The 18,344-nt window shown below is 51.9% G+C and overlaps 1 protein-coding gene across 5 annotated transcripts in view; it reads right to left on the reverse strand.

The window, feature by feature from the left end:
• LRRC7 (leucine rich repeat containing 7) overlaps positions 1 to 18,344 on the reverse strand; it is a 95,523-nt gene that overhangs the window by 5,887 nt on the left and 71,292 nt on the right. For 2 of the 5 annotated variants that reach the window (XM_086841480.1, XM_086841478.1), the window contains exons 16-23: positions 17,387 to 17,587; positions 12,582 to 12,693; positions 12,201 to 12,381; positions 9,649 to 11,326; positions 7,790 to 7,939; positions 4,265 to 4,384; positions 2,778 to 2,996; positions 934 to 1,026 (exon numbers count right to left, since the gene is read on the reverse strand). In XM_086841480.1, coding sequence (XP_086697606.1) covers positions 934 to 1,026; positions 2,778 to 2,996; positions 4,265 to 4,384; positions 7,790 to 7,939; positions 9,649 to 11,326; positions 12,201 to 12,381; positions 12,582 to 12,693; positions 17,387 to 17,587 — 2,754 coding nt within the window. Of the gene's footprint in view, positions 1 to 933; positions 1,027 to 2,777; positions 2,997 to 4,264; positions 4,385 to 7,789; positions 7,940 to 9,648; positions 11,327 to 12,200; positions 12,382 to 12,581; positions 12,694 to 14,041; positions 14,150 to 17,386; positions 17,588 to 18,344 lie in introns of all 5 variants that reach the window. The other 3 variants (XM_086841482.1, XM_086841481.1, XM_086841479.1) reach the window with 2 other exon arrangements.

Below are 18,344 nucleotides of genomic sequence, written 5' to 3' on the forward strand. Positions count from 1 at the left end.
AAAACCCCACATCACAAAGAAAGTCCAGAGTGAACAGAGTATGAGTGACAGGTTGTCAGGAGGTTAATTAAAATGGAGCAAGCGTTAATTATTAAAATAATGTGTATCATAATCTCTGGACAGCAATCTTTGCTTCCTCTAGGAAACACAGCTTGAATTTCACCATTCTCCATATTTATGGAAGTTCTCCCTGTCCCTGCAGCACGAATCCAGTATTATCCAAGAACATCAACTCCAGGAATGTGTCCAAGGCCTCCTTTTCCAACAAACTCCAGTCTTTTCCAGGGCACCAAACACAAATGCACAGGTGTGAATTCCCAATCCTACAGCCCTGGGAGCTGGGCCTCACCACATGTTGGAGTTTTCAAGGCCTCCTCCTATTGCAAATAGATTTATCTGAAGTGTGCAATTCCCAAAATGAATTTGAGTGTCCCTGACCATCACCAGGTGTCAGTTTTAACTCCCAGTTCAGGAGACAACTGCAGCCCTGGGGTCTGGAAGGATGCAGGGGTTTCCAGGCTGGTTTTATTTGACACAGCAGCTACAAACCCTGGAATTTCAGCCTCCAGGGATGATACTGTGCTTTAGGGTTCCCTCTAATTAATTTAGTAAAAGTTGGATTGGGGTCTAAGGCGACTCTTGAAAAGCAAAAGAGACAATTCTCCAGAAAACAGCCCAAGAAATTATGTTATCCAGGGAATATGGGCCAGACACTCATGGGATTGAGGCTGGATTCCCTCATCTTTTTTAACCGGGAAAAAAAGCACACAACAGTGCTGAAACAAACAAACAACAACAAAAAACCAAAGCCAAGTATGGGGATAAAACTCTTTCAATTATGCCAGGAGGGGCACAAACATCCCCCTCATGTTCCCTGCCTCCACTCTGGGACCTCTCTAACAAGGAGCAGGGAGAGAGGAATTTCAAACTCACCTTATCAGAAGGTTTGAATGGATTTCCTTGTCCACTTATTCCACCACTGATACTAAACCCAAGGCCAGGATTCTTCTCTATCCTCACACAAAACTAGGTAGGAAAAACAGGGATGATGTCAGCACGGAATCCTGCCCCAGCCACGGCGCCTCCTTCCCTCCCATCCCATTTCCCTGGATGAGCTGAGCCCCTGCACGCCACAAAATGGGAAAAACCTCTGGAATATTGCATTTCCCCACACTGCAGAGATGCCACAACATTCCCTGTGGCTCACAGATTATTTTTTGCACGGATTTTAATGTTTTCTTTTCAAGGAGGAAAAAACCCTTCAGATTTGTGACAGAGAAGTTCACCCTGGCCAGGTTTTTCCACTTAAACATTGGGATAAACCCATTAGGGAGGCTTTGTGTGGTGCAATTTTGTTTTCCCAGGAGGAGGCAGGTGTGCAGCACCCCTGGGACAAAGCCAAGGGATAAAACTCTGGGATCTCTGGAGCAGTGCTGGGATCTGACAGCCTGCACTGAGCATCAAAACCCTCCCGTCACAGGAATCCGTGCTGAGCCTCCTCTGTCACTCAGGGTGGCTCCAAAGAGCCTTGGGGAGTTGGATATAAAATAAAAATTAGCTCAGAGAGCTTCATGGCCTCCCCCAGCAGGTTCTGAACATCAGGGACATGGGACAGGGGCTGCTCCCAGGGCTCCAGTGACACTCCCCACAGGAGGAAGGTTTAGGGATGGCTCTGCACCTCATTCTGCTCCTCAGGAGCCTCACACAGCCCTGCAGAGTCCTGAAGGACAAATCCAGTGGGGACAGGAGCAGGGAATGAGGAACTCCCCAGTGCCTGTGCCAGGCTGGGGCACGGGGGCAGCAGCTGGGCTGTGCTGGGCAGCTCTGAGCAGAGCAGAGTCCCACCAAAGCCCTGCCCTGCTGGCACTGGGCTGGCTCACTGGGGAAAGGGCAGAAGCTGAAAATTAATTCAGGCTGAGCCAGGAATGCCAGCTCTGCTCAGGGACCTCAGTTCCAAACGGTGTCACTGGGTCAGTCTGTGAGAAAATGGGTATTGGTGGCTGGTGCTGGGAAAGGGATGGATCCAGCCTGTGCCCAGTCCAGCCAGAGCTCCTCCAGTCCAGCCAGAGCTCCTCCAGCCCAGCCAGAGCTCCTCCAGCCCAGCCAGAGCTCCTCCAGTCCAGCCAGAACTCCTCCAGTCCAGCCAGAACTCCTCCAGTCCAGCCAGAGCTCCTCCAGTCCAGCCAGAACTCCTCCAGTCCAGCCAGAGCTCCTCCAGCCTGGCCAGAGCTCCTCCAGTCCAACCAGAGCTCCTCCAGTCCAGCCAGAGCTCTCCCAGCCCAGCCAGAGCTCCTCCAGTCCAACCAGAGCTCCTCCAGTCCAGCCAGAGCTCCTCCAGCCCAGCCAGAGCTCCTCCAGCCCAGCCAGAGCTCCTCCAGCCCAGCCAGAGCTCCTCCAGTCCAGCCAGAACTCCTCCAGTCCAGCCAGAACTCCTCCAGTCCAGCCAGAACTCCTCCAGCCTGGCCAGAGCTCTCCCAGCCCAACCAGAGCTCCTCCAGCCCAGCCAGAGCTCTCCCAGCCCAGCCAGAGCTCCTCCAGTCCAGCCAGAGCTCCTCCAGCCCAGCCAGAGCTCCTCCAGTCCAACCAGAGCTCCTCCAGTCCAACCAGAGCTCCTCCAGCCCAGCCAGAGCTCCTCCAGTCCAACCAGAGCTCCTTCAGACCAACCAGAGCTCCCCCAGTCCCAGCTCCCCTGGGCTGCCCAGCTCAGCTGTCCCACTCCTGCCTGAGGTTCCCGTGGACACTTTGGGAAAGCTGGGAATGTTGTTCCCATGGCTCACCTGCTCCTGGTAGGCGTCCGTGCTGCGCTGGCCCTTGGTCTGGATGAGGCACCGCTGGGGCTGGGGGGCCCGGGAGCTCTGGGATGACGGGATCTGGATGGGCAGGGGCGGCTGGTACTGCTGGATGGTGACCTTGTTCATGCTGCCCTCGTACTGCTGCTCCCGGCTCCGGTGCTGCAGGCTCTGCGATCCCATCAGCGTCTGGATGTGGCTACCTGCCTGTGGGCACATCCGTCAGGAGCGGCCAGCAAAGCCCCCCTGCCCAGCACAGCCCTCACAGCTGGCAAGAGCAGCGTTCCCACACTGCTCATCCCCATTTCTCAGAGGACAAACAGCTCGGCTGTCAGGGCCAACTCCATCCCACACCATCAGCCTCCCCTCCTGCTCTGCCTGGAGGCATCTCTGGCACCGATGGCTTTTGTTTCACTTCCCCTGGCCCAGGGATCTCGGGGAGCCAAGGGCTGCTCCTTCTGCATAGTCCTGGATAAAAGCTTGGAGCAGGGGGGAGCTCCGTGGGATCCCCACACACAGCAGGAACCGCTGTGCTCTCCTGGCACTCCAGGCATGGATCTCCCGACAGCGATCCCTGGGATTATCCTGGCTCATCCCTGCAGCTCCAACACGGGGCATGAGTGAGGATTCTCCACTCTCCAGCTTTGTGGTCAGAGCAGCCCAGCTCAGCCCAGCTCAGCCCAGCCCAGCCCAGCCCAGCCCAGCCCAGTCCAGCCCAGTCCAGCAGCTGCTGAGCCCATGGGCAGCCAGGAGCTCCAGCGTTGGAATTCTGTATCCACCACCACAGATCCACCAGAAATGAGATCCTTTCCCAGGGAGTTTATCAGCAAAAGAGCTGTGCCTGTGCAGGGCTGGCCTGGAGCCATTCCACCACTCCTGCTTTTTATGGACTGAACAACAAACAGGGATGAAACCTCGGGATGAAACTGCAGGACCAGGACAGGAGCAGCCCAGCCCAGCTCTCCATGCCCACTTCCCACAGCAGAGCCAGAGCACGCAAAGGGGCACCATGAAAATGATGCCTGAAGTTTTTATAGCTTTCATATTTCCCCCTTCTGCCCTGCCCTAACTCTGAACTTCACAGAAAGCCCCAGTGAGTTCTCCTCGCAGCTCAGGCAGACAAAATTGCAGCTCCAGGCCCAAAGGGTAAAACCAGCAGGGAATTGATGGAGCAACCTGTGAGGGTGGGACTGCATCACCTGGGGCTGGAATTGGACAATTAATTCATGGAGCAGAACTTATCAAAGTGTGAAACTTGTGACTCAGAGCCCAGCTCGGGTGCAGCCACGGCCGGGCTCTTGCACTGCCCAAGGTGCTCCTTGGAAGGGCTTTTAATAAATCCCTGTTTTATTCCTTTAACCCTGCCCAGCCTCTGCTCCAGGAGCCTCTCAAGGCATCAAAACCAGCTCCCTCAACTCACACAACTCTGGCTTTAATCCTGGCAGCACCCCCAGGCTGCCCCAAGCTGTCCTTACCTTCTTGGTGACGGTGTCGGGGGGCACGTCCCGCCGGCCCAGCGGGTACGGGGTCCAGGGGCTGCCCACGGCCACCTCGTCCTGCCCGTTGTCCAGGAGGCTGCTCTGCTGCGACGGGGTCTGTTCACAAATGCAGGGCAGCCTTTAGTGACCGGCACAAAGCCTCGCACGCTCGCGTCACAACAACGCGGCCACGCGCCACGGCCACGACGCCCGGCGCTCCGCCAGCACGGCGGGCTCCGGGACTCTCTGCAAGCAGGAGAGCTCGAGAGGTTTGGGACAGAAATCACGAGAATAATGAATGATGAGAGAGAAGAGAAAATTCATTGGATGGGGACTCGTTACTTTCGGAGAAACGAATTTGGGCAAAATTGCGATAATTAAACGGCCTGGCGTTAATTCCCGGAGTCGGGACTTTCTCGCTGCTCATTCCAGCGGCAGGAACTTTTTTTAGGAAGGATTTGCCACCAGGAAAAATGAGCTGTTTGTGTTTTCTGCAGCAAACATCCCCTGCTGGCAGTGCCGAGGCTGTGCTGGCTCCGTGTGCAGCTCCCAGAACCTCCTGGCTTGTGCCAGGGACATTTTTTGGTGCAATATTAACCCGAAATTCAATGTTTGCCTCAACATGAATGGCCACAACACACAGGGAGCGTTTCCTCAATGTTCATAATTCCCTTTTCTCTCCTGTTCCGTGTCTCTTCCTTGTCACATTCCCCCCTGGTGGTTTCATTCCTGTTTTCAGGACTTTGGACAGGGCTTGGACTTTTCCTGCCCAATCCCGAGTTTCCATTATTGGTCTGTCTATTTCTCGATCATCACTGGGAGTTTTCCTAGCACCTTTTGGGTGTCAAACTTCCCAAAATCCCAGCCTTGTCCTGCCTCTGACAGCACCTGGCACAGTGTAGTGCTTATTGGTTAATGGGGATCTGCAAAGGAATAAAAAAATATCCATCCTTCCCCTCTGCCATTCCAGGAATTCCTTCTCTAGCTTAGACTAAAAAAAAAAAAAATAAAAAAATTAGGATACACTTCTCTAGATGGATGAAGAATTAATCAAATTTGCTTTGAGACGTGAAAGCTGGGAATTTTTCCATTAAAAACTAATTTTTAACAGAAGTTGAAAAAGAAATAGAAGGAAATTATTATTTAAATTACGTCTCTGAGGTGAAGTTAAAAAACTCCAACTCTGACTATTTAAAATGAAAGGAAACTTCCATTAGAATTCTTTCATCATTCAAAAAATCTTCCAGAAAAATCATGGAATTTGTGTTTTTCCTTCTATTAAAAACCACTAGAAAAACATTTCCCCTGTTTAGAGCCCAGGATCTTGCAGAGCTTTCTTTACCCCCATTTAAAGGGAAAAATGAGCCATTCCCTGCAGAGCTGTCCTGGGAATCTGCTCACATCCCAAGGGATCAATTTATGGACCCCTCTGGGTGCCCTTCCCAGGCTCATTCCGAAGGGAACCTCTGCTCACTGTTATTCCCAATGGGAATTTGCACTCTGGGAGTTCTGGGAATGGGTTGCACCAAATGATGAACTTCAAAAACTTTTCACTGGGAGCCAGAAACGGGCAGGACCCCTCTGGAGAGGGCTGAATTGGCACTCCAGAGGGAAAAGGGAAAATGCAGAGAGCGCTCTCAGCTTCCTCCAGAAACAGGGAAATCCTGGGATTGCGTTTGCTGCAGCAAAAGGAATTCATCCCCTTGCAATATTGGCCATTTCCTGAGCTGGGAGAGGCTGCTCCACTTCCATGAAATCTGGGGAAAAGAGGAAAAGCAGCACTTCCCACATTTTCTACAGGGAGTAGATTGATGCCATGAAGGTTTTCAATGTAATTCATTGTTCAAGTTGATTTCCTGACAGCCAGAGCTCACTCATTACTCTCTCGAATCCAGGCCACGGGAAGGAGGGAGGAGGAGAGGCAAGGATTAAATTGCTGTGGCCTGGATTCTTTAGGAAATGCAAATTCTGTGGAAGGTGTGAAGCAATAAAATTAAACAACACTAAATATACACAGTATTTTTCCAACAGTCATTTCCCCCTGCAGTAATCTTTCCCAACAATCATTTTCCCAAACAGTACAGCCAGAGAACGACCCCTTGATGCAAAACCCAGCATCACAGTTTCTATGGATATGGAGCAATGGAATGCTGGTGAAATAGAAAAGCAGAATAATCCACATCAGACCACACCCCAAAATATTCCACAGAGCAGATTCCTGAATTTCCTCAGACATCCATCATTAATACCCATATTCACCTACAGCCTAAAAATCCTGGAAGTGCCATAAAACACCTCATTCCTAACGTGTGGAGGCAACCAGCACCGTTCTTTGGGGTTGATTCCCAATGGATTTTTTCCAGGGACTCGTGACAAGCACCTGAGCGGACAAACAAGTTCCTGGGAAGCAAAGACAACACTGGGGTGTCCCTGCCCAGCACACACATCCAGGCGGGATCCCCTCGGAGCCTCCCGCCCCACGACAGAGCAGCACAGCCCCAGAGCAGGACCTGGGGGGACACGGCATGGAGGTGACAGAGGATGGAGGGACAGTGGGAAAGGCCTGGCACTGCTCCCTGTGCGCTGCCATCCTGCCCTGGATCGCCCGGAATTCCGGCCGGGACACACCTGGGGTCGGCAGGAGGAGCAGGGCCGAGCTCTGGGCCAGCTCCTGCTGCTGCTAAATTATCCTGCTCTCCTCAAATCCTCGGAGCTGAGCTCTGAACCCTTGGAGGCCTCCTTTGGGAATTGCTGGCCAGGCTGCTCTGGCCTGGGCGGCTGCCAGGGGCCAGCCTGGTGATTCCCAGCATGGATGATCCCATTGGAACGCCGGGATTCCGGCTCTGCTGCCCTGTAATTACCGACAGAGCTGCTGCTGATTTGTCCCCTCAGCTCCTGTGCCAGGGCAAGGAGAGGCTGAGCCATCAGAAAGGTCTCAGCATCCCTCTCTGACACTGAGAATCCTGCAGGAATGGCCCTCTCTGCCTTGTCCTGGGTCCCTCTCCCTCCAAATATTCCTTGGGAATACGTAGTTTTGTACGTCTGTACTAGTCAGCAATTTATTGATGATAAATATAAGATAAACAGTAAATAAATGAGGAAAAAGTTCTCTTTTTTAGGTATTTCTCAAAGTTTCAAATGGGTTCGGGCGTGGTAACGTGTTCAAAACCCATTGGGTGTTACAGCACACCCAATTAATGCTCAAATATGAAAATCTCCATCTCCTGCAGCCCGTTCAACATTTCCACACCCGTTTTTCTAGGATCAAACAGCCCCAGAGCAAACCACGTTCCCCAGTGAGCAAATGACAGCCCCGGTGTGTGTGAGGAGAGCAGGAAAGCAGGAGTGACAGCCAGGGAGCTCCAGAATCCAAAAAGCAAGGCCAGAGCCGCGTCCCTGCCGGCCTTGCTTTGTGGACCGGGCACCGAAAAAGCGCGAGGAAGAGGCAGAAGCTAAACCAGGAGGAAGCAAGGATCGTTAATTAACCGGGAATGCCGGGAATGCTGGCTAGCCCATACTTACTTTCGGTAGAGGTAGCTCTTGAAGCATTTGGTTTTCAAATTTAGATTTAGGCTGCAAGTTTAAAGTCATGCTTCGGCCGGCATGCATGGCTGAAACCCCTCCAGAGTGCAGCATGCCAAGGCTAACTGTGTGGTGTTTGTAAGCAGCGCTCTGAGTAGAGGAAACAACCACGGGACACATATGAACACACATGCTCAGAATTAAGTCTCACACATACATGGTTAAGTTCACAGAGTTTTAGTTTAAGCCAACAAACAGTACCGAGTATCAATAGCTCCTCCAGGCATGCACTGGTCACACAAAGCGAGTACATTGCTCCTCGTACAGAAAATGGGCACCAGAGAAGAAGGACTTCCACGCTGACAGCACATGAGGGGTGGTGGGATCTGGAGTTCGCATCCTACAGGTCTTGCTTTTTGCAAAAACGGCCAAATTCGGGGTGGGCTGTGCAGCCAGAGGTGGGCCTGGCATGGAGGAGCAGCCCCCGGGCAAGTCCTGCTCCCTGAAAAGCGCAGACCAGCCCGCGTGGGAGCAGCTGGGCAGGGCAGGGACGCGGGTCCCGTGCCCACCCCAGGGACAGGGGCTGCTCCCAGCTGCTCCCAGCAGCAGAGTCTCCAGCAGGCAGCCCAGCCCAGCTCCTTGGAGCTCTGCACCCAGCAGGAAGCACCTCGCAGGGATTAGGGACAACCACCGGCGGCTTTCCGGGGTTAAAGCGCCCTTTGTGCGCGTTGTGAGCTAAGTGTGAAGATAATTCCTTAAAGCAACAACACCTGGCAAGGGTTTATTTCCACCGGGAAGGGCCCTGCTCGGGGGGCACTGGTTTCCCTGGGTAGGAGGCAGTTTCCAGTGGGTTTACACAGCACAAGGAGAAGAGCTGAGGGAGGAAAACGCTTCAGCCTTGGAGCCCCTTTTTAAAGTTTCCCCATTCGATCTTTAAGGATAATTTAATGTCATCGCATCCGAGCAACTGGAAGGTAAGGAGGATATTAACACCGAACTCAGGAGGCTCTAGCATAAAGCAGTATATGGACACATTTGGCAATGACTTCTTATGCATTTCACCACAGGAATTCGTCACAACCACTTCAGATCACGGAGTAAATCGGATTCATGGATTAGGTCATTAAATAGGTAATGACTGAATCATGCACTAAAGTACCCTTTGGATAGAAGGCAAATCAGCATAACTTCCTACAGCTAGAAGGAGTAACGATCACATTCCCGTTAGAACAGTGGCAGTGGATACCCAGGGATATTTCTCAGTTATAGACACTTTTAAACCCCCTGCACTAACAGTGACACCAAAGCTAAAATACATTTTATTACTTATTCTCTTTTTCCTTTATTCCTTTTTACTGCCAAGGCACGCCCAGCGCCTCTCCAAGCTCTCGGTTGTTACTGACCTGGTGGCTCCAGCAGCGCTTCCATGAGCGGGAGAGAACCTCAGGGCTCTTCCTGATTTTGGGCAGAGCTGCAGGAGTCACCAGACCCTGGATTTACCTGGGGTCCGGAGTCTCCGTCCCAGCAGAGCCTCTGGATTTACCCAGGTTTCAGAATCACCACCCCAGTGACTGCCCCAAGGAATGTCACCAGCGTGAAGCCTCTGGATTGACCCAGGAGCCGGAGCCACCACCCCGGTGACCGTCCCGAGGGGCACCGCCAGTGAGGAGCCTCTGGATTTTCTGGGATCCCTCACTCCAGCTGAGCACCCCCAGGGCCCTCGGCGGGCCGGTCCCTCCGACACCACGGCGGGAATTTCATCCCTGGGAATTCTGGTGGTCACCACTGCACGTGCAAATCGTTTGACAGAGCGAAACACACGACTAAAGGCATTAATTGCAGAGAAATGCCAAACATACCCTGTCTAACCTTCTAGCTTCTATATGTCTAAGTAGCTGTTGTCTCCAGTCAGCGGGCATTTTAGCACAGCTCTCATTTCCCTTCCCAGGGGGAGGCCTCGGCTTTATATCACTGCTATCGGAAGGCTTGTCGCCATAGTTACCCAAGTTATAGTCTGACGGAATCTTTTCCAGCAGAGCTGCCATGGTGGGCCTCGCTGAGACCGGCCGCGTTTGGGCCGTGCCGTAGCTCTCTGTGCTGTAGCTTCGTGCTGACAGGGGCCTCCTTTGCGTGAGGTTTTTAACTGGGAAGCTCCCAGTCTGGGCTTTCACCTCCTGGTAGGAAGGGTGCTCGTCTTCGTAGCGCCCGTTGCGCTTGAGGAACTGGGCCTCGGGCACGGCCATGCTGCCCTGGCGCTCCGGGGCGCCGCGGAACGGGGCCCGGCCGTACCTGTCCGCCGGGGGCAGCTCCTGGGGCTCGCCCACCCTGCGGAACACCGACATCTCCGCCGAGCTGACCAGCGAATCCGCCCTGCGCAGGAAGCCGGGCCGCGTGGCCGGGCCGGGGAAGGGGGCGGCCGGCGGCTCCTCGCCGACCGAGGGCTGCGAGAAGGAGAACATGGGCTCCACGGGTGCGTAGCCGCGGTAGCCCCGCGGGCTCACCAGCTCCTGGGGCAGGCTCTTGGTGGGCTGGGGCAGGTACTCGGCGTTGAGCTGGAAGGGCGGCAGGAGCCGCTTGTCGGCCGGCAGCTCCACGGCGCCCTGGGGGTTGAAGCTTTGGTCGAACTGATAAACTTTCTTGGTGACCGACGCCTTGTGCTGCGGCTGCACCTTGACGCTGCCGTAGGTCAGCAGCTCGTCGTCCAGCATGGGCACGGACTGGCTGCGGGACATGCTCAGCACGCCGTGCTCCGGGCCCAGCAGCTTGTCCACCCTCTCGTGGGGGCCCACGGTGTCGTTTCCGGATGCATAGTTTTCCAGGGGGATGTTGTACACCTTGTACGCACCGATGTCGATCTCGTCGATGCTCTGCGACTTCTTAAACTTGTTCGTTTTTAAATCCCTCATCATCGGGGAGAGCCGCTCCGTGCTCTTGCTGATGGAGATGACGTTTTTGGAAGGGTCCGGGCGACAGTGCATGTGGGAAAAGACGTTTGTGAGGCTCCTGTTAGCGTTGGAGTCGTGATATTCCCACGGAATTCCTGGAGTGAAAGTGCTTGTCATTTCGGGAGACTCCTTGATGTGATCTTTCCGCTCGGGCAAAGGGCTGGTGTTGGGGGTGCTTTCCAGTTTGGAAGGAAAAGCTGTCCTGTCTTCAAAAGGACTGGGGGTTCTGGTCCAATTTTGCCAAGGATTGGGAGGAGGCACTTCAGAGTCGTGTGTGTTTCTGAGCGCGGGCTGCTCCAGCTCCAGGGGGATCCCCACGATCCTGTCCTGCCGGATCAGCGGCCGGCGCCCGTGCGCAGAGGAGCTCCTGGATTTGGTGCTCAGCAGGGGGTTGGTGCTGGCGTTCTCTGCCGCGCTCTCCTCGGCCACGAACCCCGTGTTGTCGTAGTGGGAGCTGTCGTTCCAGCTGTCGGCGAAGGCGTCGCTCAGCGGGCGCCGCTCCGGGCGCGCCGGGACGTTCCCGGCCGGAGCCGCTTCCCGCTGGCTCAGCAATGGCTTGGTCTCCAGGGGCTGTGGGAACGACTGGGCCAGCCTGCAAAGACAAGAGAAGGGAACAAGATAAAATGTCCTCTGTCCCGGTACGCCAGCACTCATCGTCCTTGGAAAGCAATCCGGCCTTCTCCCATCTACGCTCTGGCTTCGGGATTGCACCGGGAGACCGCAGGGATTCTGAACACGGAATATTCCCACTTGGAAGGGCCCCACAAGGATCACTGAGCCCAGGAACCAAACCTGCCCCCTCGGTGTTTTTAGCACCAACTGAGCTACTCTCAAGCTGTTGGGAGCTCCACGGATGTCGTGCCACTGGCACGGGAATGGTGGCAGCAGGTTTCTGCCCTGGAGCACAGACTCCGGCAGGACACACACGGAGAAGCCAAGAAGTCACTCAAAGGCCTGGCTGGCTCCTTGCTGTGTTCCCAGAAATCCCGCTGAACAGATTTTCCTGCTGTAAAGATAATGGATGAGTGCAACAGAAGGTTCCCCCCCACTTTTTAACCAGAGACACTGGAGGCGGTTTTTGCCTGTTCTCATCCAGCTCTTTAACGGGGCAGAGCCGCGGATGGAACAATGAGAGGGGATTTAGGGCAGGCACTGACAGGACAGGCCGGTCCTGGAATGTTTCCATTATGGCTTCCCAAGAACCTTTTTGGAGGTCCAGGGCAGAGAGAGCTGGGACAGCAATAATGGGGCACCAACGGCACCAGCTCCAGGAGCTGGAGATGGCTGGAGATGGCACAGAGCTGAACCAGCAGCTGTGGGATTATGGAATATGGAGGGTGGCCAGCTTTGCCAACACGGGACAAAAACGTGGATTATTTTTTAACCCCAATGCCCTAACAGGGTGGCTCTGAGGGCCCAGACAGGACAAAAGGGAAGCAGAAGCTGCGTCAGGAAAGATGTCACACCTGTTCCCCCACAAAGAGTTATTCACTGCTTCTTTAGCCGTGGTCTGCAGGGAGCCCATTTTTACGTGCGCGTTGGAGGACCCTGAGGAAGCCTGGGAAGGGGAATAGTCTGAGTAAGTGCCTGAGGAAACGCTGTTATTCAGACAATGGATCTTATCTGCTTCAGACTCATCTGTCGACTCTGAAACAAAACACAGCAAACGCTTTCAGGGGGCGGCACTCGGGAACGAAACACCAGAAAAACACATTTGAAAGTTAAAAGCGTTATTGGATCGGCTCGGATGGACGCACGCGCAAATGTCCGCGGGCTACGGTTTACAAGCAGGGGTGGAACATCCCCACCACACGGTTTCATCTCAAAGGCTGCAAATCCATCAGTACCTTTCTTGTCTTTACCCAGCAGGATGAGTTTGGGGGGGTAGAGCGGCGTCTCGGGGATGGAAGGACGGAGCTCCCCTATCCTCATCTCACTGCCAGGATGTCCAAAGGCATCCTGAGGGACACAACAAGGCAGAGTGAGCACAGGAACGCTTCAAGCTGCAGCACACAAACAGTTCACAGCCCTCGTGATCATTCAAACACCCCAAACCCACTGGACAGGCAGTGCAGAAAGTTCTAATTTGTCAGCGGAAAGTTCTAATTAGTCCTACACAAATCCTCCTCAAAATGAGGGTGATGTGATCGTTCTGGCAACGTGGACAAACCAGATGGAACTTGCAAGATACATCAAGGCCGTGTAAACATTTTTGATGAAGTCAAGGTCACCAAAAATGCTGCCAGCAGAAAGAAATAAACACAAATTGAGTGTAAACAATTGGTATTTCAGGAGGGAGGATTCCTCAGCTCAGCTATTTCTGGTGAGTCCTTCCAGAGATTCAGCTGTCCCTGGAGCTGTACCTAATTAAAATGGCTTTGTCTCTAAGGAGTTTGTGGCTAAATTGAAATGATTTGGTTTTAATAAACTTCTGCCTGAGAGTTCAGCACACCTGGCCTTCACACGGGCCCTGCAACAGGACTGAAAATAACCCCAGTTAAACTGGGGGAGGAAAGGGGGACTCATTCTTAGAAAGAGAAATTTTAAATTAGGACATTTAGGCCCCTAGGGAGGGAATGGAGGCACCAATGGGAACTGTGGGGCCTTTCTGATCCCTGCAGAAAGCTCCAGGATGAGGAGATGAGTGTCCTGGGGAGACAGGGACAGGTGACACACGAGGCTCTCTGCACCCTGACATGTTGAAAAGGCTCTCCAGTGAGTTTGGAAGAAGGGAAGGCAATAGGGAGAGATTTAATAATCAGAGAAACTGATCATTTAAACTGAAATTTAAACTGGAGTACCCAAACCAAATCCTCATTGCCAGAATGTATAATGCCACCATGTTTTAAAAATTTTCTTGTTTTCACTTACAGGGAGGAAACTTTCAGAGGTTAACTGCCATTAACTACTTTTTGTAGTGACAGAGATTTGCAGAAGCATTTGCCACGTGATTTATCCACGGAGAATTTAATTCTGTTTACACCAGAGCTGTTTCAAACCCTCTGTATTTGATGTTCTACTGGAGGCAGGACCTTCCCAGAAGAGGCATCCTCAGGTTAATCAGCGCCCTCGGGGCTCGTGTTTCAGGCAGTTCCACGGTGATTCCCACACGGAGTGATCCAGCCCAGCCTTCCCTTCCCCATGCAGAGGATTTCCCCTCAGGTGCTCCACAGGTGCCCAGTGACCCCCAGAGGCCTTTCCCAGTGCAGTGGGACAAACTGGTGGGACCCCATGGCTGTGGGCAGAGCAGTGCAGGGCAGTGCAGAGCGTGACGTTCTCCACCTGAGCAGCCCAGGCCTGGCTGTACCTCTGAGCTTTGGGCCTTGTCCTCCCTGCCCGGGGCTTCCAGAGGGGATTTCAGGCTGCTCTCAGGCAAGGGGGTCTCGGGGGGTTCTTTGGTTTCTTTGTCTTGGACCTGGAATCCCAATATTGTGCCATGAAACTTCCAGGAGTTTTAAGCTTAAACCGTCCCCCCCCTTGCTGGAAGAGAGGAAGACCCAGAAGTTCCGTTTTTCACAAGACTGTGAACTTGGGGTGCATGAAACTCCCTATTTTATAGTATTTTCCTTTCCTTTTCATCCCCCAGCCCAACTATTCCATCAAAAAACCAATGCAATTTGAAAGAACCACTCTGGCATTTGTGAATCTGCCATGAATATGTGAAATGTGCTGTAAGAACCCCCAAAACACTCTCCATTTAATTCCACTCTCTTTAAGAAGACCTTTTCCTTACAAGCTGAAGAACAAAAAGGTCACTAATAGGAAGAAAATTGCGAGGAGAAAGGGAAGAGATAAATGGAATTATGTTGAGTTGCTGCCTGGAGATTATTCTTCAGGATTTATTCCTCAGGACTAACTGGAGAAGGATGCAGGAAGAGAGGAGAGAACTGTGGTGAGGAGAAAATACCTGGTACAAACCATTAAAACAATTGGCAAGAGAAATATCAGCAAATGCTCAGGCTGAAAACACAAGAACATTAAATTGTAATCCAGAGGTACAGAATGTTTGGAATGACCAGGCTCCTGGAATCTGCTTGGAGCAGCCCAGGGCTCTGGGAAGGGATGAGGCAGAGGAAATTTGGGATATTCTCAATGCAAACACATCAAGAACAGGAACTACGAAGACCTGACTTGCTGATTTTGATATTCTTCATTGTTTCTCATGGAAAGGCAGCACAACTCCCTAAATAATTCCAGGCTCCTCTTTGGCCAAAACTCACATCCTTCAAGAAAGAATCAGAATGATGAAGAGGTTTGTTTTAATTGATGATTAATCAAGACATTGTTTGCTTATTGTGAATGGAGGTGAAGGATGGTACAGTGGATTTGAAATGCAGCTCCTCATTCAGTTCCTCATTCCAGATGCTCCCTTTCATTATTTAGAAACAGTTTCTGAAGAGACACGTGCAAATTAATTGCAGGGAAAGCCAAAAGAGATCAGAAACCAGTTTATCTGAGGATGAAAAGTGAGCACTGCACCTGAAATTCAATTACCTGGGATCAGAAACTGCCTTCAGCCTTTAGCTACATCACAACACACCTGCAATTTCAAAGTGCACTTTAACTCGAGGCTTGAGTCTGTCTGCTAATTATCTGCAAAGCAAATGGAGCTTAATTATGTATGATTTAATGGGTTACAACCGAAATCAGGCCAATATTGTTCACAAAACCATTCACACTTTGCCTACACTTCCCGTGTGTTTTATCCTCGTGCAGGAAGCCAAGGAGAGGGAAATGTGTCTGCACCACCCTGATTAGAGCTAAAACCTCCTCCTGGTGTCTGGGAAGGACAAGAACATCCCTTTTCTTTTCTTCAGCTGCTGGAATAGTTGTGCTACCAGCCTTGACTCAGTCCCAGGGAAATGAAAATCTGAGAAGTTCCCCCATCTCCACCGCTGTGACAGAGATGAAATCTCGTCTTGGCTGGCACAGGGGGGAGCAGGGGGAGCTCCCAGCTCTGCTCTGGGAGAGAATGAGGGAGGAAACTGCAGTCTCTGGTTATCCAGTGGCACTGCAGGAGCCACCCTGGGGGTTTTGTGACATTCCTGTGTCTCCACACACACCCGGGGACATTCCAGACCCACTCTGGTCACGGTGTCCCTGCCATTTCCTCCTTCCCTCCGTTCCCTGGGCATGCATTCCCTGGCTCTGCCAGCTCCCAGGACCCTGCTGGGGCTCAGCTCGCTGGGATGTTCGTGTTTTCATTAAAAAATTAACATTATTTTAACAAATAGTAACAAACTGCTGATTTCTGGAGGCCACATCGCTGGCCACAGCCACGAGAGCAAACACCTAAAACCTCTGCCAGGCCACGTGGATCAAATTCCAGATGGAAACACGTGGGGATAATTAAAAAGCCACAGAAAGCTGTTGAGAATATTCAAGTTCAAATGATGGGTAATACAGAATAAATTCTATATATTCAACAACAAGAGCAGAACGTCAAGACTCGTGGCCCAAGTCACCAGCTGGTTCAAGGACCAGATTTACACAGTGAGAATTTAATGAGTAAATGGGAATAATGGTGGAATAGAAGATTTCAGATTTAGATGAAAACATGAGTGATTCAACACAACTATTCTGGTTGAAATTAAATATTTAACTTCAATATTTTAGTTCTAATTGAAATCGTGCCTAGAGTTGAAGCTTTCTGAAGCCAACTTGAAGAGAAAACTTTGAGGGGTTTGTTTTTTAAGGAATGAAAATGTTTAACTGCAAATAAAACACGACAGTGAGGGAGCAGCCAGAGCTGAACGTGGAATATTTGTGCCAAAGACTTGGAAAACTGAGGGAGAACAATTCCTGCACACAGGACTGCCCACAGAGGGGGCATTTCCAGGAGTTTATCACAATGTTCAGGTAGCAAAGCAGTGAAAAAGAAGGAAAATCTTTTTTTCCTCATTTATTTCTTTTCAGCATTAAAGTTTTGCAAAGATTTTCCGGCATTCTGCAATTCCTGCAGACCTCTCCAAGATTTTTAAACTCCCATGGGAAAGGATTTCCCTTGGTTCTGCATGGTGCCTGCACACAGGTTTGGTGGGGTAGGTGAGACCAAGCCCCAGCAGGACTGCAGGATTTAGGAATTTACCTTTTGGGGATTTATCCTGGGGTGGAGTTTGTCCCTGTGCTTGGAAAACACTCCAGGAAGAGCCGGATTCTGCAGCTCCTGGATGGAGCCACCATCCAGGGCCACTCCCTGATGTGGAAAGAGCTCTCCTGCTGCCTTCATTAACTCTGGGCAGGGTTAATTGGATTGCTGACAGCAATCCCAAGGGCAGGACCCAGTGATCTTGGACAGATCCGATGGGATGGGATGGAAGTGGTGCCTGGGCCCTCCTCCTGCCAACCTCCCGTCACTGAAATGGAGCAGGGTGCTGCCATAAATCCACAGCTAAATTCACATCTAGGGAGATTTCAACCCCAAAATTCAGCAGCACTGGGAAAAACAGCAACTCAGTCTAAAACTGGACAAAACTCAGCAACTCAGTCCAAGCCTGACTGCAACCCAGCAGCTCAATACGAAACTTGACGGGTGAAACGAGGAACTCGCAGGCATTAGGGGATCAAAACATCCTTTGGGGGGTTCAAAACCCTAAAAAAACAACCCAAAGAGTCTGGAATTGTGGAGAGGAGCAAGGATCCTTTACAGTACCTCCACTGAGATCTCCTTGGGGGTCAGAGGCCACTTGTGCTCGTACTTGTCCTTCCCCGTGGGGTCACTGTTGGCAGCCGGGGCCGTGTTCTCGGGCCGCACTCCCAGGCTGGGTTTGCTCACCAGGTTTTGAACAGATTTCACCATGTTCTTTAAATCCTCGGGGTATGGAGTGGGGTAACGCTTGAGGTTTATCTCAACCTGAACAGTCACAGAAGGGCGAGTTAAAATTACCAATGGAAGCAGAAATACAGAATGAAGGCCGGGCCTGGTTACGGTGCTGGGCCGAGGGCATTTCCCTCATGGCTTGGTCGATCTGCCTGGGGAGTTTGAGGGGTTCAGGACTGAAATTTGCTCATTCCCTCTTTGCCAGCAACGAATGCAATCCCAGTGCCATAAAATAAGGGGTGGGAATGGTTCCCTGCAAGGCCATCTCTCACCCTGGGAGGGTTTTGGTAACTCTGCCCTTTTGCTGACACATTCTGTCGCGCTTTCCCAAACAATCCCGCTGTAAACGCTGAATTAATTCAGCCGAGCTCCACGTTCTCAATTAATCTGAATTATGGATGGCAGCTGAGAGCAGGAGCTGATCCTCTGGGAGCCATTTGCTCCTGGAGATGGATCATGTTCACACACAGCCGGGTGTCTGGCACGGGAAAACACAGCCAGAGCTCTCCAGAGAGTCCCCAGGGCCTGGCTGAGCCTGGAGTGAATGACAGACCCCCAGAATTCCTGGAAAACCCCACATCTGAACTTCCCAGCGTTCCCAGAGCCTGTCAGCATGACGAGGCTGGGAAACTTCAAATTCCTCCTGGTGAGAGAGGATCTGGAATTTGCCGCACAGCAGCTTTTACCTCATGGTGCAGGTGAGCTGACAAAGGAGCTGATTTCAACAGCACCTGCCAGAGCTGCTGGATTTAAATTCCCAACGAGCAGGAAAAATGCAGTTTTGGATTCA

Source organism: Cyanistes caeruleus, chromosome 9, assembly GCF_971803275.1.
Source record: "Cyanistes caeruleus chromosome 9, bCyaCae1.hap1.1, whole genome shotgun sequence".
Taxonomy (NCBI): domain Eukaryota; kingdom Metazoa; phylum Chordata; class Aves; order Passeriformes; family Paridae; genus Cyanistes; species Cyanistes caeruleus.